The sequence below is a fragment of the Prionailurus viverrinus genome, chromosome D4 (assembly GCF_022837055.1).
Source record: "Prionailurus viverrinus isolate Anna chromosome D4, UM_Priviv_1.0, whole genome shotgun sequence".
In the NCBI taxonomy this organism is placed as follows: Eukaryota; Metazoa; Chordata; class Mammalia; order Carnivora; family Felidae; genus Prionailurus; species Prionailurus viverrinus.
In genome coordinates, this window is record NC_062573.1 from 30,869,594 (window position 1) to 30,890,651 (window position 21,058).

The window sequence follows — 21,058 nt, forward strand, 5'->3', positions numbered from 1 at the left end:
GTCGTTATACATTTGCCAAAACCCATAGAACACACAATGCAAAGAGTGAACCTACGGACTTTTGTTGACTTTTAAATTCTTTTCAATTTAGGTATCATTTCCTCTGGGAAGCCTCTCCCAACCACCCAAAATTGGGTTAAGTTGTATTCCTCCACTTTCACTTAATTACATGGTAGTAAATATATTTTCCTCTCTGGACTTGAGCTCACTAAGGTCAAGGACTTTCATCTCTGTATCCCCAGTGCCTAGCATGGTTCTTAGCATGAGGAAAAGGTGTCCAATACTTGTTTGTGCAATGAATAACTGTAACAATTGTTGATCTCTACAATATTTCTGTTAATCCTGTTTAGCCGATCAAATTCATTCTTACCACTCTGAACCAATGAAATCAATAATAAAAAAAACCATAAGATGACCATATTTTTACAGAGTTACAGACTGTTGTATATATACAACAAGTACTGTGACCAGGTTAGGCACTTAAGTACTGTAATCAAATGAAACTTTTTTTTTTTTTAAAGATTTATTTTTTAAGTAATCTCTACATCCAACATGGAGCTCAAATTCACAACCCTGAGATCAAGAGTCACATGCTCTACCACCTAAGCCAGCCAGGTGCCCCTCAAATGAAACTTTAATACATTAATCTGACATTTTTAACATACATAATTGCATGCCACAGTAATTGAACAGAAATGATAATAAGTTGATGTTAATGACTGCAATTAGCCACCACAAATTCTTTCTGGAAAAAGATAAGATAAAAATAAAGGAGTCAGAAGACTACAATTAACATTATTTTTATCAGCCAAACCATATTGTTACAATTTCTCTCTTTTCTTTGTTAGTTTGCCAACACCTATAATCATTAGTATCAACTGCTTATACAGATACCACATGTACAGTGTAAAACTCAGCACCCACTCTTACTAGACTCACTGTCCTAGACTCACTGCACTGCCCTACTATTAAAATAAGACTCTCTGTATACTCTGTGGAGTCTATAACCAACATATTTTCCTGACTCTGAGAGTCCTAGTCCTGGACTAAAGGTTGCAAAACTGTGAAGTGACTCATCCTTTACTCCCGCTACCCAGGGAGGATGTTCCAGCCAGTTACTGGCCAGGAATGAGGCCAGGAAGGAATCCTCCCTTCACAATTTTCTTTTATCCTACTATGAATATCTTTCTTTTCAATCAATACATTCCAATTAGCTTCTTCAAAAGTCATTTCTGAACTCATCTCTTCTGAACAACCTTCCTGAACAAACTAAACACCATTCTTAACCATTTGCTTCTTCTCAGCCACCTCAACACTTTCCTCTCTACTTCCAAGGTATTACTATTGAAAATAAACTGAAAGAAATTGTCCAAAATTAAAATATAAGCAGAAAGCCAAGTTGATAACCCAGAGAAGGAAGTTTGAACAGCACACCAAACAAAGAGGGGGGCCCGCTTATTAAGAGCCAAAATAGGAAGTCAGAAATAAAAGAACCAGGATGGTAGATAGGGAGAGACAGGCTAAGCAGGAAGGAGATTCTGAGTCAATCAAGGCACAAGAACTATCACCTATGGCTGTTTTCACTGTGCTCTCTGGAATATGATTTGTAAGAGGCTGGCTGTACCTAAAGGCCAAGGGAGGAAAAAGCAGTCTCATACTTTGCTAGTAGGGGTGAAAATAGCACAGCCTCTATAGAAGACAGTTTTGTAAAATATTCCAAAATGTTGTATGTATTGTTAAATGCTCGATGCTTTCACTCAGTAATTCCACTACTGGCTATCATCCAATACACATACATGTATAAAATTATACATGGGGTGCCTGGGTGGCTCATTCGGTTGAGCCTTGAACTTTGGCTCTATTCATGAGTTCAAGTCCCACGTTGGGCTCTCTGCTGTCAGCCCACTGTGAATCCTCTGCCCCGCCCCCCATCGCCACTCTGTTCCTCCCCTGCTCATGCACTCTCTCTCTCAAAAATGAACATTAAAAAATTATACATGTAAAATATCAACTTTAGCACTGTAACAGCCAATATCAGAAGCAACTTAAATGTCCTTTAATAGCAATTCCAATCCTAGGTATATATTCACAACAAATATATTCAAACAAATACTTGTAACAATCATTCACAGCAGCTCTACTATTAACAGCCAAAAGCTAGAAACAACCTAATGTCCATCAACTGATGAATGAATAAACAAAATGTGGTATACACATACAATGCAGTATTATTCCACCTTAAAAAGTAAGGATATCCTAACAAAGAAAAAAAGGAGACAAACAAAACAAAAAAGACTCTTAAGAGAACTAGTGGCTACCAGAGGAGAGGTGGGGGTTGAGGAGGATGGGTGAAATAGGTGAAGGGGACTAGGAGTACACTTATTGCGATGGAAACCGAGTAATGTATAGGATTGTTGGATCACTATATTGTACACCTGAAGCTCATATAGCTAATGTTAATTACACTGGAATCAATTTTTTAAATGTTTATTTATTTATTTTAAGAGTGTGAGTGAGTTGGGGAAGGGTAAAGAGAGAATCCCAAGCAGGCTCCACACTGTCAGCACAGAGCCTGATGCAAGATTCAGTCCCACGAACTGTGAAATCAAGAGACCTGATCTTGGGACCTGAGCCGAAATCAAGAGCCGGTCACTTAACTGACTGAACCACCCCGGCGCCCCCAAATTTTAAAAATATGGAGCACTTCACAAATTTACGTGTCATCCTCGTGCAGAGGTCATGATTATTTGAATCAAATTTCAAAATAAATAAAAATAAAAAACAAAAAAAAGGAAGGATATCCTGATACATGCTACAACATAGATGAACTTTGAAAGTATTATGCTAACTGAAGAGGGCAGTCATAAAAGGTCACATATTGTATGATTCCATTTATATGAAATATCCAAAATAGGTAAATCCATAAAGGCAGAAAGTAGATTAGCGACTGCCAGCAACTGGGGGTTGGGGGAAGAAGGGCAACTGACTGCTTAATGAATACAGTGTCTCCTTTAGGGCTGATGAAAATGTTTTGGAATTATATAGAGGTGATGATTACATAACACTGTGAATATACTAAATGTCACTGAATTATACACTACAAAATGGTTAATTTTATAAATTAATTTCACCTTCATTTTTAAAATGTCCATTAATAGGAACTGGTTCCATACATGTAGTATATATTAAATATATGAAGTGAAAAAAAGCAAGGTATGTTAACACTATGCAAAGCATACTACCTTTTGTGAGCGGGGCTTTAAGTATAAATGTATAAACTCTTGTGAATGTACAAACTCTCTCTAGAGAAATCCACAACAAATGGCAATAGTGGCTGCCTTGAGGCAGAAACTGAATAGCTAAAGGACAGGGTTGAGGAAAAAAATTTGTTTTTCATAGTATACCCTGCATCTTTTGATACAAAAATGAAATTTATGCATGTGGTTCCTTTAAAACATGAAAGTGGAAGGAAGGGCTCCTAGGTTCAAGGTAACCAAGAATCAGCTATCTAGAGAACACCAACATGATTAGGATACTTTAATGCAAGAGCCAGAATAGGAGACTCAAATAAAAGTGGTAAATGGTGGGAGAAAGATGGCAAAGAAAGATCTCTGCCTTCTGGGATTTTAGAAATGAGAATGGGAAAATAGAGGAAATTGATGAGGTGGGAGATTCTTCAGGATAGAGGCCAGCTAGTCAAGCAATCCTATTTTCCTGAAGGGCATGTGTTCTAGATAAATGGAAGTAATTAGGGATGTAGCATTTGCTCTTCTGCTTCCATTGCTCATAGTAATAGGTCTTCAGTCATAAGCCACCAAAATTTTAAGTGGCACAAAGCTTTCAACCCTTTAACAAATTAGAAAGGAGACAACATAATAGGTGCCAAGACACACCAGGTTCCTGACGAAAGGGTTCTCAAAGAAGTGAATCTGCCAAACTAGTCCAGCTCTGTATATCTTCACTTTTTGAAGAAAACAACAGAGGGACTCATTTCCTTCTGCAGGGTAGCAAGTAGAACTTTGGTATCACTCTACTCTCTCTAGACCAATATGGTCAGCATATAATTTGCCATCTTTTTAATCCTCTCCCCATACTTTTCATTTATCCTACTATGAATAATCTTTCCTTCCAATCAACACATTTTAATTAGCCCCTTAAATATCATCTTTAAACTCATCTCTCTGGAAAGACTTCTTGAACAAACTTTATGGTATTCTTAACTATTTGCTTATTTTTCTGTCACCCGAGAACTTTCCCCTCTATTTCCAGGGTACTGCTATACACCTGAGGATCACCACAACAAGTAACATACTCAAGTCACTGCATTTGTGTATTTGTCATCTTCTGATCGGTATGCAGGTTATGAGCTAGATCTTCTGATTCCTTTTCCATCCTCCCATTAATCCTCCTGCCCTTCTTCCTTGAACCTCACAATATATTCTCTGGTCTATGTATCTACTCATTAAAAACAAGAATACTCCAAGAAAATACAGAAGCCTTTGGGGAGGAAGAAACAAAAAGATACAATAGATAAACTTGTATGCAGAAGCTCTGAGTTTCTTTTCTGTAATGCTTGCCTGGAATTTCCAAGTTTCACAAGAAAAGTTAAGAGAGGTATTACAATTCTCATGCTGTCTGGTATCTGCTAAAAAGTCTTTATGTCTACTAAGAATAAACATGAACACTTTAATGCTTACAAATTACCTTACAATACGGTTGACAAGGGTTTAGTTATTGCCAATTATCACATATCAGTTACCTGATTATGAGTCTAAATCAGTCTTAATTACAGAATCATCCTAGGAAATCGACACACTCTGAAGAGAGTAAATTTTCGACCCAAAGAAAAAGAATACTCCCAACAAACACTGCAAATTACACTCTTTTTCAATAATAATCATTTTTCTTGCTTTTTCTCCAGAAAAGCCTTTCCCTAAAAATCCAGATGGGCTGAGGTCTCTCAGAGGCCAAAAACCAGGCTTCACTCTTTGGGACCTGACATATCAGACAGTGAGATATGGCTGAACAGACTAAGTCCTTACTCCTGCAATTCACCAGTCTAGTGGGGGAAAAAATCCTATCACTTAGAAAGCAAAGGTAAGTCTAAGAAAACATTTAGAGTACACTACACTAAACTCTACTAAAAGATAATGATGGGTGGTGGGCTCATGGGTATTATTTCCATTATTCCTCTCCAAAACTCAAATATGTTACAAGCATTCTTTCACATATTCAAATACTCCAAAATTAAAATTTAACTTATATTTGGGGGCTCCTGGGTGGCTCAGTGGTTAAGTGTCCCACTTCGGCTCAGGTCATGATCCCACAGTTTTTAAGTTCGAGCCCCACATCGTGCTCTGTGCTGACAGCTCAGAACCTGGAGTATGCTTCAGATATTGTGTCTCCCTCTCTCTATCCCTCCCCTGCTCGCATTGTCTATCTCTCTCAAGATAAACATTTTTAAAAATTTAACTTATTTTTTAAAAAGAAAAATTAGGGGCGCCTGGGTGGTGCAGTCGGTTAAGCGACCGACTTCAGCCAGGTCACGATCTCGCGGTCCGTGAGTTCGAGCCCCGCGTCAGGCTCTGGGCTGATGGCTCAGAGCCTGGAGCCTGTTTCCGATTCTGTGTCTCCCTCTCTCTCTGCCCCTCCCCCGTTCATGCTCTGTCTCTCTCTGTCCCAAAAATAAATAAAAAACGTTGAAAAAAATTAAAAAAAAAAAAAAAGAAAAATTAAAGGGCACATGGTGGTTCAGTTGGTTAAGAACCAACTGTTGATTTAGGCTCAGGTTATGATCTCAGGGTTTGTGAGTTTGAGCCCTATGTCAAGCTCTGTGCTGACAGCATAGAGCCTGCTTGGGATTCTCTCTCTTTCCTTTGCTCTCTGCCCCTCCTCTGCTTGTGCGCCCTCTCTCTCTCTCTCGCTCTCTCTGTCAAAATAAACAAACGTATTAAAACAAAACAAAACAAAATTAAGATATTGCAAGAGTAGGAGCGCCTGAGTGGCTGAGTCAGTTTAGCGTCTGACTCTTGATTTCGGCTCAGGTCATGATCTCATGGTTCCTGAGATCAAGCCCTGTGTCTGGCTCCCTGCGGACCTCATGGAAACTGCTTGGGATTCTGCCTCCCTTTCTTTCTGTGCCCCACAACTCACACACACTCTTTTTCAAAATAAACAAACATATAAAGAAAAGAAAAAGAAAAAGAAAAAGAAAAAGAAAAAGAAGAAGAAGAAGAAGAAGAAGAAGAAGAAGAAGAAAAAGAAAAAGAAAAAGAAAAAGAAAAAGAAAAAGAAAAAGAAAAAGAAAAAGAAAAAAAGAAAAAGAGATGTTGGAAGAGTATACACCAAACTATGAAAAGTAGTTATCTTGGAGTAGACTGGAGAGGGAGCATTACAGACAACTATCACTTTCTATAGTATACGTTTCTTAATCAAAGATTTTTACAGTGAAGATGTTACATGCATGTCTAAGGTTTTGTTGGTTTTTTTTTTTTTTAAAGTTTAAACTAAAAAGGGGACTAATTTAGTATGTTGGGGCAGGGGAATGACAATTCTTCGCAACACCCTGCAAAATAACCACAAAGTTTCCCTCACAACTTTTGAATTCTAACACATTATCTGGATATAAACTGCCAGAATTTCTTAACTCAGTAACAAATGTGTGAAATTCAATCTAGCAGGGTGAATGAGGACAGAGGAAACATTCCTAGTGTATTCAAGGCCAGAATTTCAGGGAAACAGACCTTTGCCATGGGAAGCAACTCAAGAAATAATCTATTCCCTATGGCTTCAATAAATTTTTAAAACATAGTAAGAACCCAAAAGGGACACTGATGAAGGGGTAGTCAAATCTGAACTATAATCAGCTGTGAATATTTCACTGTAATATATGGTACTCTAAGACCAATTCAAAGGATGGAAAAAATAATCAAAAGGTATCTCTGATATATATACACATATGTTTGGACAAGTGTAAAACCTCTCAAATGATTAATAAGAAACTGCTAATGATGACTGCTTCTGAGGAGAGGACCCAAGTATCTGGGTATAGAAATAGAAGAAAGACCTTCTACTGTATTCTCTTTAATATTTTAAAGTTTGTGTGCCATTATGTATGTTTTCTATTTAATAAGTGAATTAATTTAAAAATAACACAAAAGGCAAAAGGCAAATAAGAAAAGCACATTTTTCTGAACAAATTATATCCTATGAGATTTTTGCCATCAAAGGGTGGTAGAGTAAAAAGAACATGGGCCTTAAGAGACAAACGGACCAAGGTTTTATCCCCAGTTCACCCGCTCCCTAAGAAGTGACACAAAAGAAGATAAATGCTAGGAAGACCTGAACAAAAAAATACAAAAATAAAAAAAACTCTGGTCTGCTTTCTTCACAATACCATGCAAAGTGGCCACCAAGATTTATAACAAGGAAAGCAATACACTGCACAACTTTTAATGAGACCAAATTTTGACATTGAGGGCATTGAACAGAACCCTCAAAATTCATGTCATGTACTTAAAGCCACATTAAGACAAAAAGTGACTAGGAAAGTTAAGGAGCTAGAACATCTCTTTTATGAGGTTGCACTACAATGGATAGAGCTAAAAGCCAGCTGGTACAGGGACTACATAGCCCACTTAACAGGACTTGAATTTATTTTTTTTTTTAATTTTTTTTTCAACGTTTATTTATTTTTGGGACAGAGAGAGACAGAGCATGAATGGGGGAGGGGCAGAGAGAGAGGGAGACACAGAATCGGAAACAGGCTCCAGGCTCTGAGCCATCAGCCCAGAGCCCGACGCGGGGCTCGAACTCACGGACCGCGAGATCGTGACCTGGCTGAAGTCGGCCGCTTAACCGACTGCGCCACCCAGGCGCCCCAACAGGACTTGAATTTAAATGATAGTGTAAGTATTATGGCTTTGAGGAGTGGACATATTTGTAATTAAATCCAAGGTGACAGTGTCCCTGAGGAACCTGGGATACAAGAGTTCAGTAATTTCTCAGGTCTCCCAGGACTATCTTGGGTACCTATTACCCAATTTCAGGGCAGGGAACTGTTTAAGAAGGCTATCAAAAGTCCTAGTAGATCATAGAATGTTTTGAAGGTGACTGCCATGCAACAGCAACATAGCACTGACTGCAAAAGGATATAGAGGACACGGTGTTTTCTGTCGCTTCAAAAGTTACAGTGAGGGATTCTGGATCTCTTCAAGACACTGTTGGAAAATGGATTCATCCAGTATATACTCCTACAAAGATGCTAGCCCTAGTTCAGACTGTGAAGCCACAAAGTTCTCTAAGAATTGGGTCTCCTGATAGGCAGGGGCTATCAGCATGGTGGCTATCCTCATCTGGAAATAGTAATACAGGAAAGAAAATTACTGGAGAATAGGCCACAGGATCTGATGCCAGCCAAACTTCCTTTTTATCTAGAGCTGTGCAAAGTGGTTAGCTCTGATGGTCAGGAAATGCCAAGTCCTCTCAAGTTGGTGTCCTCTGGTATAAAATACTGGGGGTGATGGGGCACCTGGGTGGGTTAGTCAGTTAAGCATCTGACTCTTGTTTTCAGCTCAGGTCGTGATCTCATGGTTTGTGAGATCAAGCCCCATGTCGGGCTCTGTGCTGACAGCACAGAGCCTGCTTGGGATTCTTGCTCTCCCTCTCTTTCTGCCTCTCTCTCTCTCTCTCAAAAATATAAAATAAACATTTAAAAATAAATAAATAAAATGCTGGAGTGGTAGTCTCATAGTCTATATGATCATACCTTGATGCAATATGTACTTGCCAATTGGGTCCACTCCTTCTGGCATGGGGTGGGTCCAAAATGGAAGAAAGGGATTCTTAATCAGAAACAGATAAAATTTCCTGGTTACTAGAATCCACCATCTCCTGACTAGGAAAACAAGTCCTGGCCCCTATCAGGAGGCAACCATAATACCCCATAAACTTAAAGTTAGTCTTGTTTATGGTAGGTGGAGAAATAGGATTAAGAGCAGTATTGGCAGTATCTGCTCAGAGTTTTGTGTTTGGTTGATTTTGGTCAAGGAATTATACTATCATCTGTACAGTGCACAGGAATCTAATCTTCCAGATGGGGAATAACTGGTTACATGTATAGAATGGCCCATTTCTCTGCCTCCCTCAAAAGATAGAATATTAGAAAAAAAGCCATAGCATGGCAGTAGACAATTTTAGATGGAAACCGAGAACAATAGGGGTATATAAGAGGATTATGTGAATGTAGTACAGAGTAGATATATGCATGTCAGACATGATGGCTTAACAGTAGTGGGAAACACTGAACACCTCTAGCTTCCTGTCAAAGAATCAATAATATCAGCATGATAGACCAGCAAATATAACAAAAAGTTGAAGGGTAAGTCATTTTATACAAACCTGTCTCTTTTGGATATGTTGGTAAAAAAAAAATCCTTTTGCAGTTAGTGGTAGTCAAGTAAGATGTCACCACTTGGTAGCCAACCTGTGTATTAACTGACAATACTTCTCAATGTTTGGTCACTGGTATTTATGGACGTGACTCACACCCAACTCTTCTGAATCATACTTTAAGAAAAATTTAAACAATATGTTGAGTTATGCCCTATTTTACTAATTTAAAAGACTGATTCATTCCCAGGGAATTTTGGTTTATAATATGATATGTCACTATTTATAATAAATACTGTAACAAGACCAGTGAAACACACCCTTCACAGACAATCAGAGAAATCTCTGAAACACCAATGGCGGGCTATATCTCAAAACTTCAAGCCATCTTCAAGGTCCTAGTACAAATAAAAATAATAGACCCCAAACCCTTTTTATTTCAGATATAGTAACTGATTAGGAGAGACCTTAGGGATATCACCAATAAAAGAGACATTGAAACTTTAAGAACCACTTAGCACTCTCAATCAAGAAATCACTGGTATTATTAAACTAAAATGTGTCAACCTCAACAACCAACTATTGTTCAACAGAGTCTCAAATCCAAACTGAAAAAGTAAATCTACATGACTTGCCTCCACATTGTCAGGCCTGGGACCATTTTTAATACTTATTGTTTCCGTAATTATCATACACCAAATGCATTTGGAGAAAATCCTCAAGTACAAAAAAGATAACAACAAAAATAAAACTTTCCTATATTCCTACCACTCAGAGCCACTATCAGAGCTGTATTTCCTTGGAAGTTTTTTTCCTATGTTTATGTGTAAACAATTTTTTAGATAATTGAGATATTATTTAATTACCTAAGAATCCTCCTTTTTAAAACTTATTCACATAAATGTCTGCTGTATCTTAAACTATTTAAAAGCATAGTACTCCATTACATGGAGATGCCACAATTATCCATTCTTCCAATATTTTTGCATTTTTTCTCCACTATAATTAAAATCTAAACATAAATGTTCCTTTGCATCAAGTTACTTTCCTTGAATATCTCCTAGAAGTAAAATTACTGAGTTAGAAAGGTTGTGCTAATTTAGACACCCTAGCAGAGTATGTGAGTAATCATCTCATCAAATCCTTGCCAGATACTAAATCACTTTTTGATTCACTTCTCAATTGCAGCCAGCAATACCATCATTGATAATATAGCGGGGAGGGGGGCGGGGATTGTAACAGCCAGACATGTATAAAAATTGAAAATAGCAGAAAGTTGTAGAACTTAGTAGTCCTAAAACTGTTTTGTGTGACAACATGGTGTGCTGCTTCATTCTTTGACAAGACATAGGTAGAAATATCCTTACTAAAGAATGAAGTTTGAATATCACAGAAAATTTAAACACATTTGGAGAAGGAATAAACCAGTTTCTCTCTCCACACCAACTTCCTATTATGTTTAGCCCTGTGGCTAAGGTAAATATTCACATTATACCATTTGTTGCACATGAGATTTGTATCTAATATGCAGACCAAATTGCACAGCCTCAGAATATCTCAATAAATCGAACAAAAATTACTCAAATATGAAAAAGCTGCCATGTACATAAGATCTGCAAAAGTAAGCAGGAGGTTCAAGCATGCAAAAAACATGCATCTGAGGGTGTCTGCCACCAATCCTAACAACTGACTTAGTGTGAAAATAAGACACTGCAGTTAAGTAACTGCTTATGGCACAGATATGTCTTTGTATACTGGCATTCACTGAAATATCCTAGATCTTCTCTAGTTCTTGATCATTGGTACACAGAGAACACTTTTTTTTTTAAATTTTTTTAATGTTTGTTTATTTTTTGAGAGAGAAAGAGTGCAAGCAGGGGAGGTACAGAGAGAGGGAGACAAAATCTGAAGCAGGATCTAGGCTCTGAGCTGTCAACAGAGAGCCTGACTTGGGGCTCACACCCACGAGCCATGAGATCATGACCTGAGCTGAAGTCAGATGCTTAACAGACTAAGCCACCCAGGCACCCCCACAGAGAACACTTCTAAGACTTCTCTTAATCCTGCCCAAGTGGCTCCACTAGGACCAGAGTCCCACTTTGCTACTTCTAGAGAGCCTAGGATTCATTCACAGCATGTGCAACTTACTTGAACACAAAAATCTCCATGATGGCCCATCTGCCTAGACACAGCACCGAGCCATTTCCTTTTTTGTTTGTTTTGTTCATGTAAGCTCTATGCCCAACTTGGGGGCTTGAACTCATGACCCTGAGATCAAGAGTCACATGTTCCACCAACTGAGTCAGCCAAGCGCCCCAAGCCATTCCCTCTTTGGGGTCCTACTGTTAACCAGAACTCTAACCCAGAATGTAAGACGAAGTCCCAATATGCCTACTCTGGTGACTATCTTTCATTTTCCTTGCATCTCTCTCCTGTCACTCAAATCAAGGAAATCTTTCCTTAGTCAGAAATAGGCAGACTAGAGTGAAGCTCTCCTTCCTCCTATAATATTCATCTAAAACATTTTGCACATTCTCCAGAATATTCTTTCTAGCTTTTAGGAAACTAAAGCCAAGAAGACCATTTATTCTGCTCTTTGCCTTCCATATCTGTCCCTGAAGTAATGGGCACAAGACAGCCTAGTTGCTTGAACTGGCAATAATAGATGGGATAAAAAACATAGGTATATAATAATTACCTTCTAATATATCATATATCACAGTTACCAAAGGAGACTAAAACATCCTAAGATAAAAGTGAGAGAAGAATGTTATTACTGGATATTAAATTCACCATCAGAAAGGTTTGCCCCCAAAGAAAACACTGGGAAGTATATAGTTTACCCCAATAGTTCTAAATAATTCTATCACTTTTAAGAGTAGATCCAAATAATTGGGACAGAGAAACCTTCAAATCAAAGTGAAGACTAAAGGCTCCTTTAGAGGAGCAGTCATTTCTGAAAATATTCTGAAGACATCTCAAAAGTAACTGCAGATAACTGACCCTGAAAGAAAGGGTAGTGCAGGACCATCCATGTGAAGGCATCTCAGGACTAGGAAGTTATAGGGTCATATGATACAACAGCTAAAAGAAACCTAGAGACCATTTAGACCAACTCTCCCCTTCTATACATCAAGAAACTGAAGTAGACAGTAAAAAGACTTCTAAAGTCACTCAGAGAGATAGAAGCAAACCCAGATCTAGAACAATTACTCAATTATTCCATTACTCTTAATAAATCTTACCTATTAAAAGTAGTACATTGTTGGAGGCACCTGGCTAGCTCAGTCAGAGTATGTGTCTCCTGATCTCAGGGTCATGAGTTCAAACCCCACACTGGGTGCAGTGATTACTTAAAAAAAAAAAAAAAAAAAAAATGGTGGTACATCGTTAAATATACTTAGAAAATGTAAGGTGCAAAAGGGGATTAAAAAGTCATAATCCCAGGGGTGGCTGTGTGGCTCAGTCAGTTAAGCATCCGACTTCAGCTCAGGTCATGACCTCAAGGTTCACGAGTTCGAGCCCCAAGTCGGGCTCTGCGCTGACAGCTCAGAGCCTACAGCCCGCTTCAGATTCTGTGTCTTCCTCTCTCTCTGCCCCACCCTCCCTCCCTCCCTCTCTCTTTCTCAAAAATAAACATTAAAAAAATTTTTTTAAAGTCATAATCCCATAGATGAATAAAGAAGATGTGGTACACAAACATAATGGGATATTAGTCATAAAAAGGAATGAAATCTTGCCATTTGCATTAACATGGATGGATCTAGAGGATATAATGCTGAGTGAAATAAGTCAGTCAGAGAAAGACAAATGCCATATGATTTTGCTCATATATGGAATTTAAAAAACAAAATGAACCAAGAAAAAGAGACAAACAAAAAACAGATTCTTAAATGCAGAGGACAAACTGGTGGTTACCAGAGGGGTGGAGGTAGGGAAAGAGGTGAAACAAGTAAAGGACATTAAGAATACACTTATCATGATGAGCACTGAGTAATATAAAGGATTGCTGAATCACTATACTGTATACCTGAAACTAACATAATACTGTGTGTTAATTATACTAAATTAAAAGAAGAAGAAAAAAAATAGTACCATATTTATAGTTAAGTTTTTGAATCCTTCAACATAATCCTTCAAAATAATCCCTGCTAGGATTTCATTTGGAACTACACACTGATTTCTTTTACATTAAAACTAGAAGAATAAAAAAAAAAAAGACAATTCCCCATATCAGAAACAAATTTGATTAATATTCTGGTGCTTCTATTTCCAGATATTTTCACTCTAATTGTATAAATACATTTATATACATGTATTAATCTGCTTGGGCTGCCATAACAAAATGTCATAAACTAGGTGCTTAAACAGTAGAAACTTATTTTCTCACAGTTTCTGGAGGCTGAAAAGTCAAAGATCAGGGTTCTGGAGGGTTTGATTTCTAGTGAGACCTCTCCTACCTTGCAAATGGCCACCTTCTTTCTGTGTCCTCACATAGCAGAGAGAGCTCTGGTGTCTCTTCCTCTTTTTAAAAGGGCACCAGCCCTATTAGATTAAGGCCCCCCAATGACTTCATTTAACATCTTCTCACATGTTCTATCTCCAAATACAATCACACTGGAGGAACACAATTCAGCCCACAGCATTCCACCTCTGACCCCCCCAAATTCATGTCTCTATTGCATGCAAAATACATTTTTTCCATCCCATCAGCCCCACAAGTCTTAACTCCAACTCTAAAGTCTAAAGTCCAAAGTCCAAAGTACCACGTAAACATCAACTAAGTAGATACGAATGAGACTCCACGTATGATTCATCCTGAGGCAAAACTCCTCTCCAGCTATGAACCTGTGAAACCAAACAAGTTCTGTGTTCCCAAAATACAATGGTGGGCATGCATAAGAGAGATTCCCATTCTACAAGAAAGAAAAAGGAAAGATGGAAAAGGTAATGGATCCCAAGTAAGTCCAAAACCTAGCAAGGCAAATTATATTAGATCTTAAGGCTGTAGAATAATTCTCTTTGTTTTGACATCCCACTGGGGTGGCAGCATCTCCACAGCTCTAAAGGATAGCCCTGCCCCCTGGCTTTCTGCATTGCTCTATCCCTCTGAAACAGAAGGAAACAGCATTAATTGCCCTTTGGGCCTGTGCTGAGAGTGGCAGCCCTGATAATCTCTGAATCAATCACCTTCCAGGTCATTCTTCCCTTTCCTCAAGAAAAAGCACATGTTCACAGCCAAACAACACCATGGTCTGATCCTGTAGAATCCAAGAAGTCTAACAGTCTTCACTGCCTCCCTCTTTCTTCGTCCCAGTTAGTTGAAACTGGCAGTGTCTCTGCTGATATCCCATTTCTACTTCTAGATTCTGCTGAGTTTGCTGGTTAATCCATAGACCAAACCCACGATCTCTTTATTGTTCTCTTCAAAACAAACTTTCTCATTTTTTACAATACAAATTGGCTAAGGAACTAAATTATGGTTCCTTTTTACTTAACAATTCCTTCTTCAATTCAACTCTCTCCTCTCTCATTTTACTATAGGCAGTAAGCAAGACCCAAGCCACATCTTCAATACTTTGCTTAGAAATCCCCTTACAAATTTTTATCTTTCACAAACACAACAATTTAGCCAAGTTTATTGCCAGTTTGTAACCAGGATTGCCTTTCTTCCAGTTTCCAATAAACTGTTCCTTACTTCCATCTGAGACTACTCCAGAATGGCCTTCGATATCCTTATTTCTGCCAACAGTCCCTTCACAGCAATCTTGCCTTTTTCTAGTAAGCACTGGAAAATTCTTCCAGGTTTTACCATCACCCAGTTCCAAAGCCACTTCTTCATTTTTAGGTATTTGTTTACAGCAGCACCCCACCTCTAGGAACCAATATCTCTATTAACCTGCTCAGGCTGCCGTAACAAAATACCATAGAATGGGTAGACTTAACAGAAATTTGTATTACAGTTTTGGAGGTTGGGAAGTCCAAGATCAAGGTGCCAGATGATTTGATTCCTAGTGAAGGTTCTCTTCCCAGCTAGCAGATAGCCAGCTTCTTATGTCCTCACACAGAGAGCTCTGTTGCCCTTTTCTCTTATAAGGGTACAGACTCTATCAGATTAGGGCCTCATTCTTATGATCTCATTAATCTTTATCACCTCAGAGGCTCAATCTCCAAAGAGAGTCATACAGGAGCTAGGGCTTCAATGTATGAATTTTGGTAATGTGCAATTCAATCCAAAGCAAGAAGCCTTAAATTACACATACACACAAAGTTTTATATACTGTTTTTTTTAGATTTTATTTTCAAGTCACTTCTACACCCAACATGGGACTTGAACTCACAACTCCAAGATCAAGAGTCACATGTTGTTCCATCTGAGTCATCCAGACACCCCAATTTTATATACTTTTTAACTTAAACTTCCATTAAAATGTCCTTTTTATTATTCAAAGCATAATTTTAAATAAATGCATAATATTCAATCTTATGATCATTTACTGTTTAACTATAGTCATTTTCAAGTTTTGTTATTTAAATAATTTCATAATCAATATTTTTGTACACAAATCTTTGTCTCCTTCTCAATTACTTAGGATAAACTTTCAAAAATTCAACTGGTGAATCAAATGATTTTCTAATTGGAAAAAAAATACCAGTAATATAAACAACCAAAAAGGCAAAAAATTATTTTTTATGATTATTAATGGATATTAAAGAATCAGGACAACCAAATAAAATGTGTGATTTTTGACTGGATCATACAGTGTGTGGGGGGGGGCGGGGAACAGCTATAAAAATATTTGGGGGACAACAGGGGAATTCTTAATTTGCACTATATATTAGATAATATTATTGTGTGAGTGTTAAATTTCTTGATTCTAATCATGGTATTCTGGTTATATAGACTGTCTTAGCTCTAAGAAGATACAATGCTGATATGTCATGAAGTCTGAAGATTATATCCAAATGATTCAGAAAATATGTGTATTTTTGGGTACATAATTCCTAATCTGAAATGGGACAACAGTAAAAACCTATGTCTTAGGGTTATTGTGAAGATTAAATAAGTTAGTACATTTTAGCTTTTATAGCAGCATCTAGCATACTCTAAGACCTCAAAATATGTTACTTAGTATGGTTTTTCTTATTAGAAATATTACTATAACCACTGCTTTCAACCAGGAGTTGTTAAGAGTTTGGCATCTGGTTCAGAAAAAAACTACAGTAACACAAAAGAAGCACAACACACACACACACACACACACACACACACACACACACACACACCCCAGAGGTTGAAAACTGAAAGAGAATAGACTCCAAGTCAGTCCTTTAGTGTTTCCTCAAGCTATTTTGAGAGAAACTGAAAAGGTAGCCAATGCAGGTCTCATTTCAAGAATGAATCTTTGTAGTCTGGGTAAATTAATCTCAAGAGAAATGACAAGTTCTCTCATTCAATTGTTTATCAAACTTTATTGAGGTTTACTATACTATGTATCAGGTATGGAGAAAGAGGCTAGGAATATAAAATAGAATAATGTCTATGCCTTTAAAAACCGTGTTGTCAAAAAAAAAACGTGTGTTGTCAAAGAAATAAACATAAATTACAGTATATAATGGGTTATATGATGGATGTGTGCACAGAGTACTCCGAAAGGAGAGGTGAGACACCTAAGCAAGACATGGGGGAAGGAGGAAATGGCAAGAAGAATTCCCAGGGGTGATGACATTTAAACTGAGCTTCAAAGAACAGTAACAGATAAAGGAGACAAAATGGGAAAAATCATTCCTCCAGGGGTAAAAGCTTGCAAATGGAGATAAAAGATGAGCACCACTGCCCTGCCTATAGCCACACATAATCAAAAGGACTCTTCCTGGGGCGCCTGGGTGGCACAGTCGGTTAAGCGTCCGACTTCAGCCAGGTCACGATCTCACGGTCCGTGAGTTCGAGCCCCGCGTCAGGCTCTGGGCTGATGGCTCAGAGCCTGGAGCCTGTTTCCGATTCTGTGTCTCCCTCTCTCTCTGCCCCTCCCCCGTTCATGCTCTCTCTCTGTCCCAAAAATAAATAAACGTTGAAAAAATAATAAAAAATAAAAATAAAAAATAAAAAATAAGAAAAAAAAAGGACTCTTCCTAAAGCCAATGGTCAGATAACCATTGAAGATATAGGCCTGAATATGTGTGCTTCCAGAATATCTTCTGTTTACACACATCACTTCTCCACCCTCCCCAATTAAAAAAAAAAAAAAAAAATCCATGTTTGGAGAACTGACAGCTGTGATTAAGGAGATTCAGAGACAAGTTTCTCACTTACAACACTGGGCGGCAGCAGTGGGTAATGGCTTCCTCTGGCTTTCTTCTTGAATATAATACTAGAAGCAGAAAGGAGAAAGAAAAAAAACAGGTAAGAGGCCCAAGTAAAGCAGGAAAAAAAATCAAAACAAACAAACAAATGAACAAAAACAATCGCAGCTACATCTAAAAAAGTTTAGCATTTGACTAAAGTCAAATTTTTATTGAACAGAAACAGATCATCCTGATTTCCCCATGTGATCCTGACATACAGACCAGACTATGAAATATGCGACTGGTCCAATATAACAGGCTAAAGCAGGATAGCAGAAGGCTGCTCTGACCTCGGACACCTGGGTATGCACATGCTCTGCCAAGCAGCTGTAGAAGGCTTAGTTTAGAAGCCTTAGAGGGCTTATGGCTAATGTACAGATTTCCCCATTTGGGTGAGAGAACTGAAAACCTCTCTGAAACTGAGTTTTCTCATCTTTAAAAACGTGTTTTTTCCCTCACAAGGTCATGTGGAAAGTGGAATTACATATTTCAGCATGTAAAGCAACACCTAATACCCACTAGAGTCCCCTTCCCACTTACATTCTAGCTTCCCCAAGCCAACACCACCATCACAATCAGAAAAAACAGAGTACTGAAGTCATTAAAAAAAAAAAAAAAAAGGTTCTATAAAAGGGAGAACTAAATGCAAGTCTTGAGGATGGGCAGGGTTTGTAAAGGCAAAACAAGGAGAGAAAGGCATAAACAAGTTAACACAGGTATATAGTCTGAAAAACAGAATAGTTTGCTTCAGAGCCTACTGGAGGATTCGATTCAAAAGATATAATTTGGTCCAACAATTTGCAAATAGAACATCTGAAGTTCTCATCCTGACTCTGCTACTAATTACTATGCTCTGACGTACTGGGCAAGACAGAGCTCTCTAACATTGCCAACATATGAGTCATTCATTCAACAGGTATTTCTTGAGTAACCCTCATGTATGAAAGTCTTGATAAAGTTTGTGTAATATGGTAAGGAGTTTGGACTTTAATGTGTTGGGAAGCCACTTATAATTTTAAACACAAGAGGGATAGGACTTGATTACACTCTAAAAATCCTTCGGGCTGCTGTGTGAGGTAAACCATAGGGAACAAGAGGCAAAGACTAATTTTGTCTGCAATAATCCAGACAAAAGTTTACAGCAACTTACATAGAAGTATTAGTGGTAAAGGGCATTTCAAGTAGTTGGATCCAAAATACAAAACACTTTTTGTACATAAATATACTATTATATGAAAGTATTTTATAAGCAATAAACTATGATACAAATATCAGAGGGAGACACTGCCATTATTGCTTCCAATAGGGAATAATCAGAAGTCAAGCACAACTTAAACAATTTAATAGTAATAGTAAAACTGCCAATCATAAAAATGCTCACAAATTCTTGAAGGTTAAGCAACCCACCACTCCAAAGTAACAAGGGGACTTGCTTATAAATAAGAACCACTACAAATGATGATGATTTGGTAGGCAGTATATAGATCTAACAGTAAGAAAATTCTGTAATTTTAATTTTTCATTTTTTTTAAGAAGGCTCCATGCCCAACATGGGCCTTGAATTCACAACCCTGGGATTAAGAGTCTCATGATCTACCAACTGAATTCTAATCACATTCTAAAGCTTTTAATATTAAACTAGAAGAACTGAGATCTAAGAGGGGAGAGTAGATATTTTCAAAAGACCTATTTCAGGAATCTCCTCCAAGCCCAAAGCAGAAAGATAAAGACCAACTAAAGCTTAATTAATAATATTAAGGGGGCACCTAAATGGCTCATTTGGTTAAGCAGTGGACTTTTGATTTTGGTGCAGGTCATGATCTTACAGTTTGTGAGATCAAGTCCTGCATCAGACTCTGCACTGACAGCACAGAGCCTGCCTGGGATTCTCTCTCTCCCTCTCTGCCCCTCCCCCACTCACAAGCACATACTCTCTCAAAATAAACTTTCAAATAATAATAATATGGGGTGCCTCAGTGGCTCAGTCAGTTAAGTACCCGACTTCAACTCATGTCATGATCTCACAGTTCCTTATCTTGAGCCCCACATTGGGCTCTGTACCAGACAGCTCAGAGCCTGGAGCCTGCTTCAGATTCTGTGTCTCCCCCTGTCTCTGCCCCTTCCCTGCTCACTCTCACTCGCTCTCTCAAAAATAAACAAACATTAAAAAAAATTTTTTTTTTAATAATAACATTAAGAGACTGGGCCCCTGGGTAGCTCAGTCAATTGAGTGCCTGAGTTTTGGTATTAGCTCAGGTCTTGATCTCAGAGCAGTGAGTTTAGGTCCCATGATGCGCTCTAGGCTGGGCATGAAGTCTACTTAACAATAATATTAAGAGAACTAAGGAAAAATCTATCATACCTATGTACAAAAACAAAACAAAAACCAGAGGGGCACCTGGCTGACTCAGTCAGTAGAGCATGCAACTCTTCATCTGGGGGCCATGAGTTTGAGCCCCATGTTGGGGGCAGAATTTAAAAAAAAAAATACAGTTCTAGAAAATTATATCCAATCTCGTTATGAATATACATGGAAAAATTCTAAAGAGATTACTAAGCCAAATCCATCACATGTTTTTTATCCATAATATGTAACTGTTGTAAATTTATATGTAAATATGTATGTACATATGTGCATATGCATGTATGTTGGTATATAAATGGCCATACATCATGACCAGGTAGGCTTTAAATGCAAGGGCGGTTCAATATCTGAAAACCTATTAATTCACTACAATAATTCACCATGATAAACAGATTAAAGAAAAATTTGTGGTCTAATGGATGCAGAAAAGACTTATTTTTCATGACAAAAATTCATAGACAATAAAAACATAGAATTATCTCAATCTGATAAAGTACCTATCAAACTTTAGGGCAAACATCATACTTCAGGACTTAAGAAGTATTCCCCTTATGGTCAGGAAAAAGACAAGGCTCCCCACTTTCACTACAACTATTAAAAATTATACTGAGAGCAGCTGGGTGGATCAATAGGTTAACCATCCAACTCCTGACTTGAGCTCAGGTCATGATCTCACAGTTCATGAGATTGAGACCTATATTAGGTTCTACCAGGACAGCGCGGAAACTGCTTGGGATTCTCTCCCCCCCCCCGCCCCTCCCCACTTACACACATGCTCTCTCTCAATATAAATAAACTTAAAAAAAAATACTACACTGGATGCTTTATGCAATAAACTTTTTAAAATAAGGGAGCATCAAAAACAAGCAAAGTCTGAGAAAATGACCCAGACAAGAGCAGCCTAAGGAGACATGATAATTGAATTTAACACAGTGTCCTGGATGGGCTCTTGAAACA

General features: G+C 38.0%; 1 protein-coding gene across 6 annotated transcripts in view; it reads right to left on the reverse strand.

Annotated features, from left to right (window-relative positions):
* UNC13B (unc-13 homolog B) overlaps positions 1-21,058 on the reverse strand; it is a 234,723-nt gene that overhangs the window by 117,580 nt on the left and 96,085 nt on the right. For all 6 annotated transcript variants that reach the window (XR_007146242.1, XM_047829522.1, XM_047829521.1 and 3 more), the window contains exon 7: positions 17,705-17,762. Coding sequence is in view for 5 of the 6 variants with exons in the window: in XM_047829522.1 (XP_047685478.1) it covers positions 17,705-17,762 (58 nt within the window). In the remaining variant the exon portion in view is untranslated. The remainder of the gene's footprint in view (positions 1-17,704; positions 17,763-21,058) is intronic.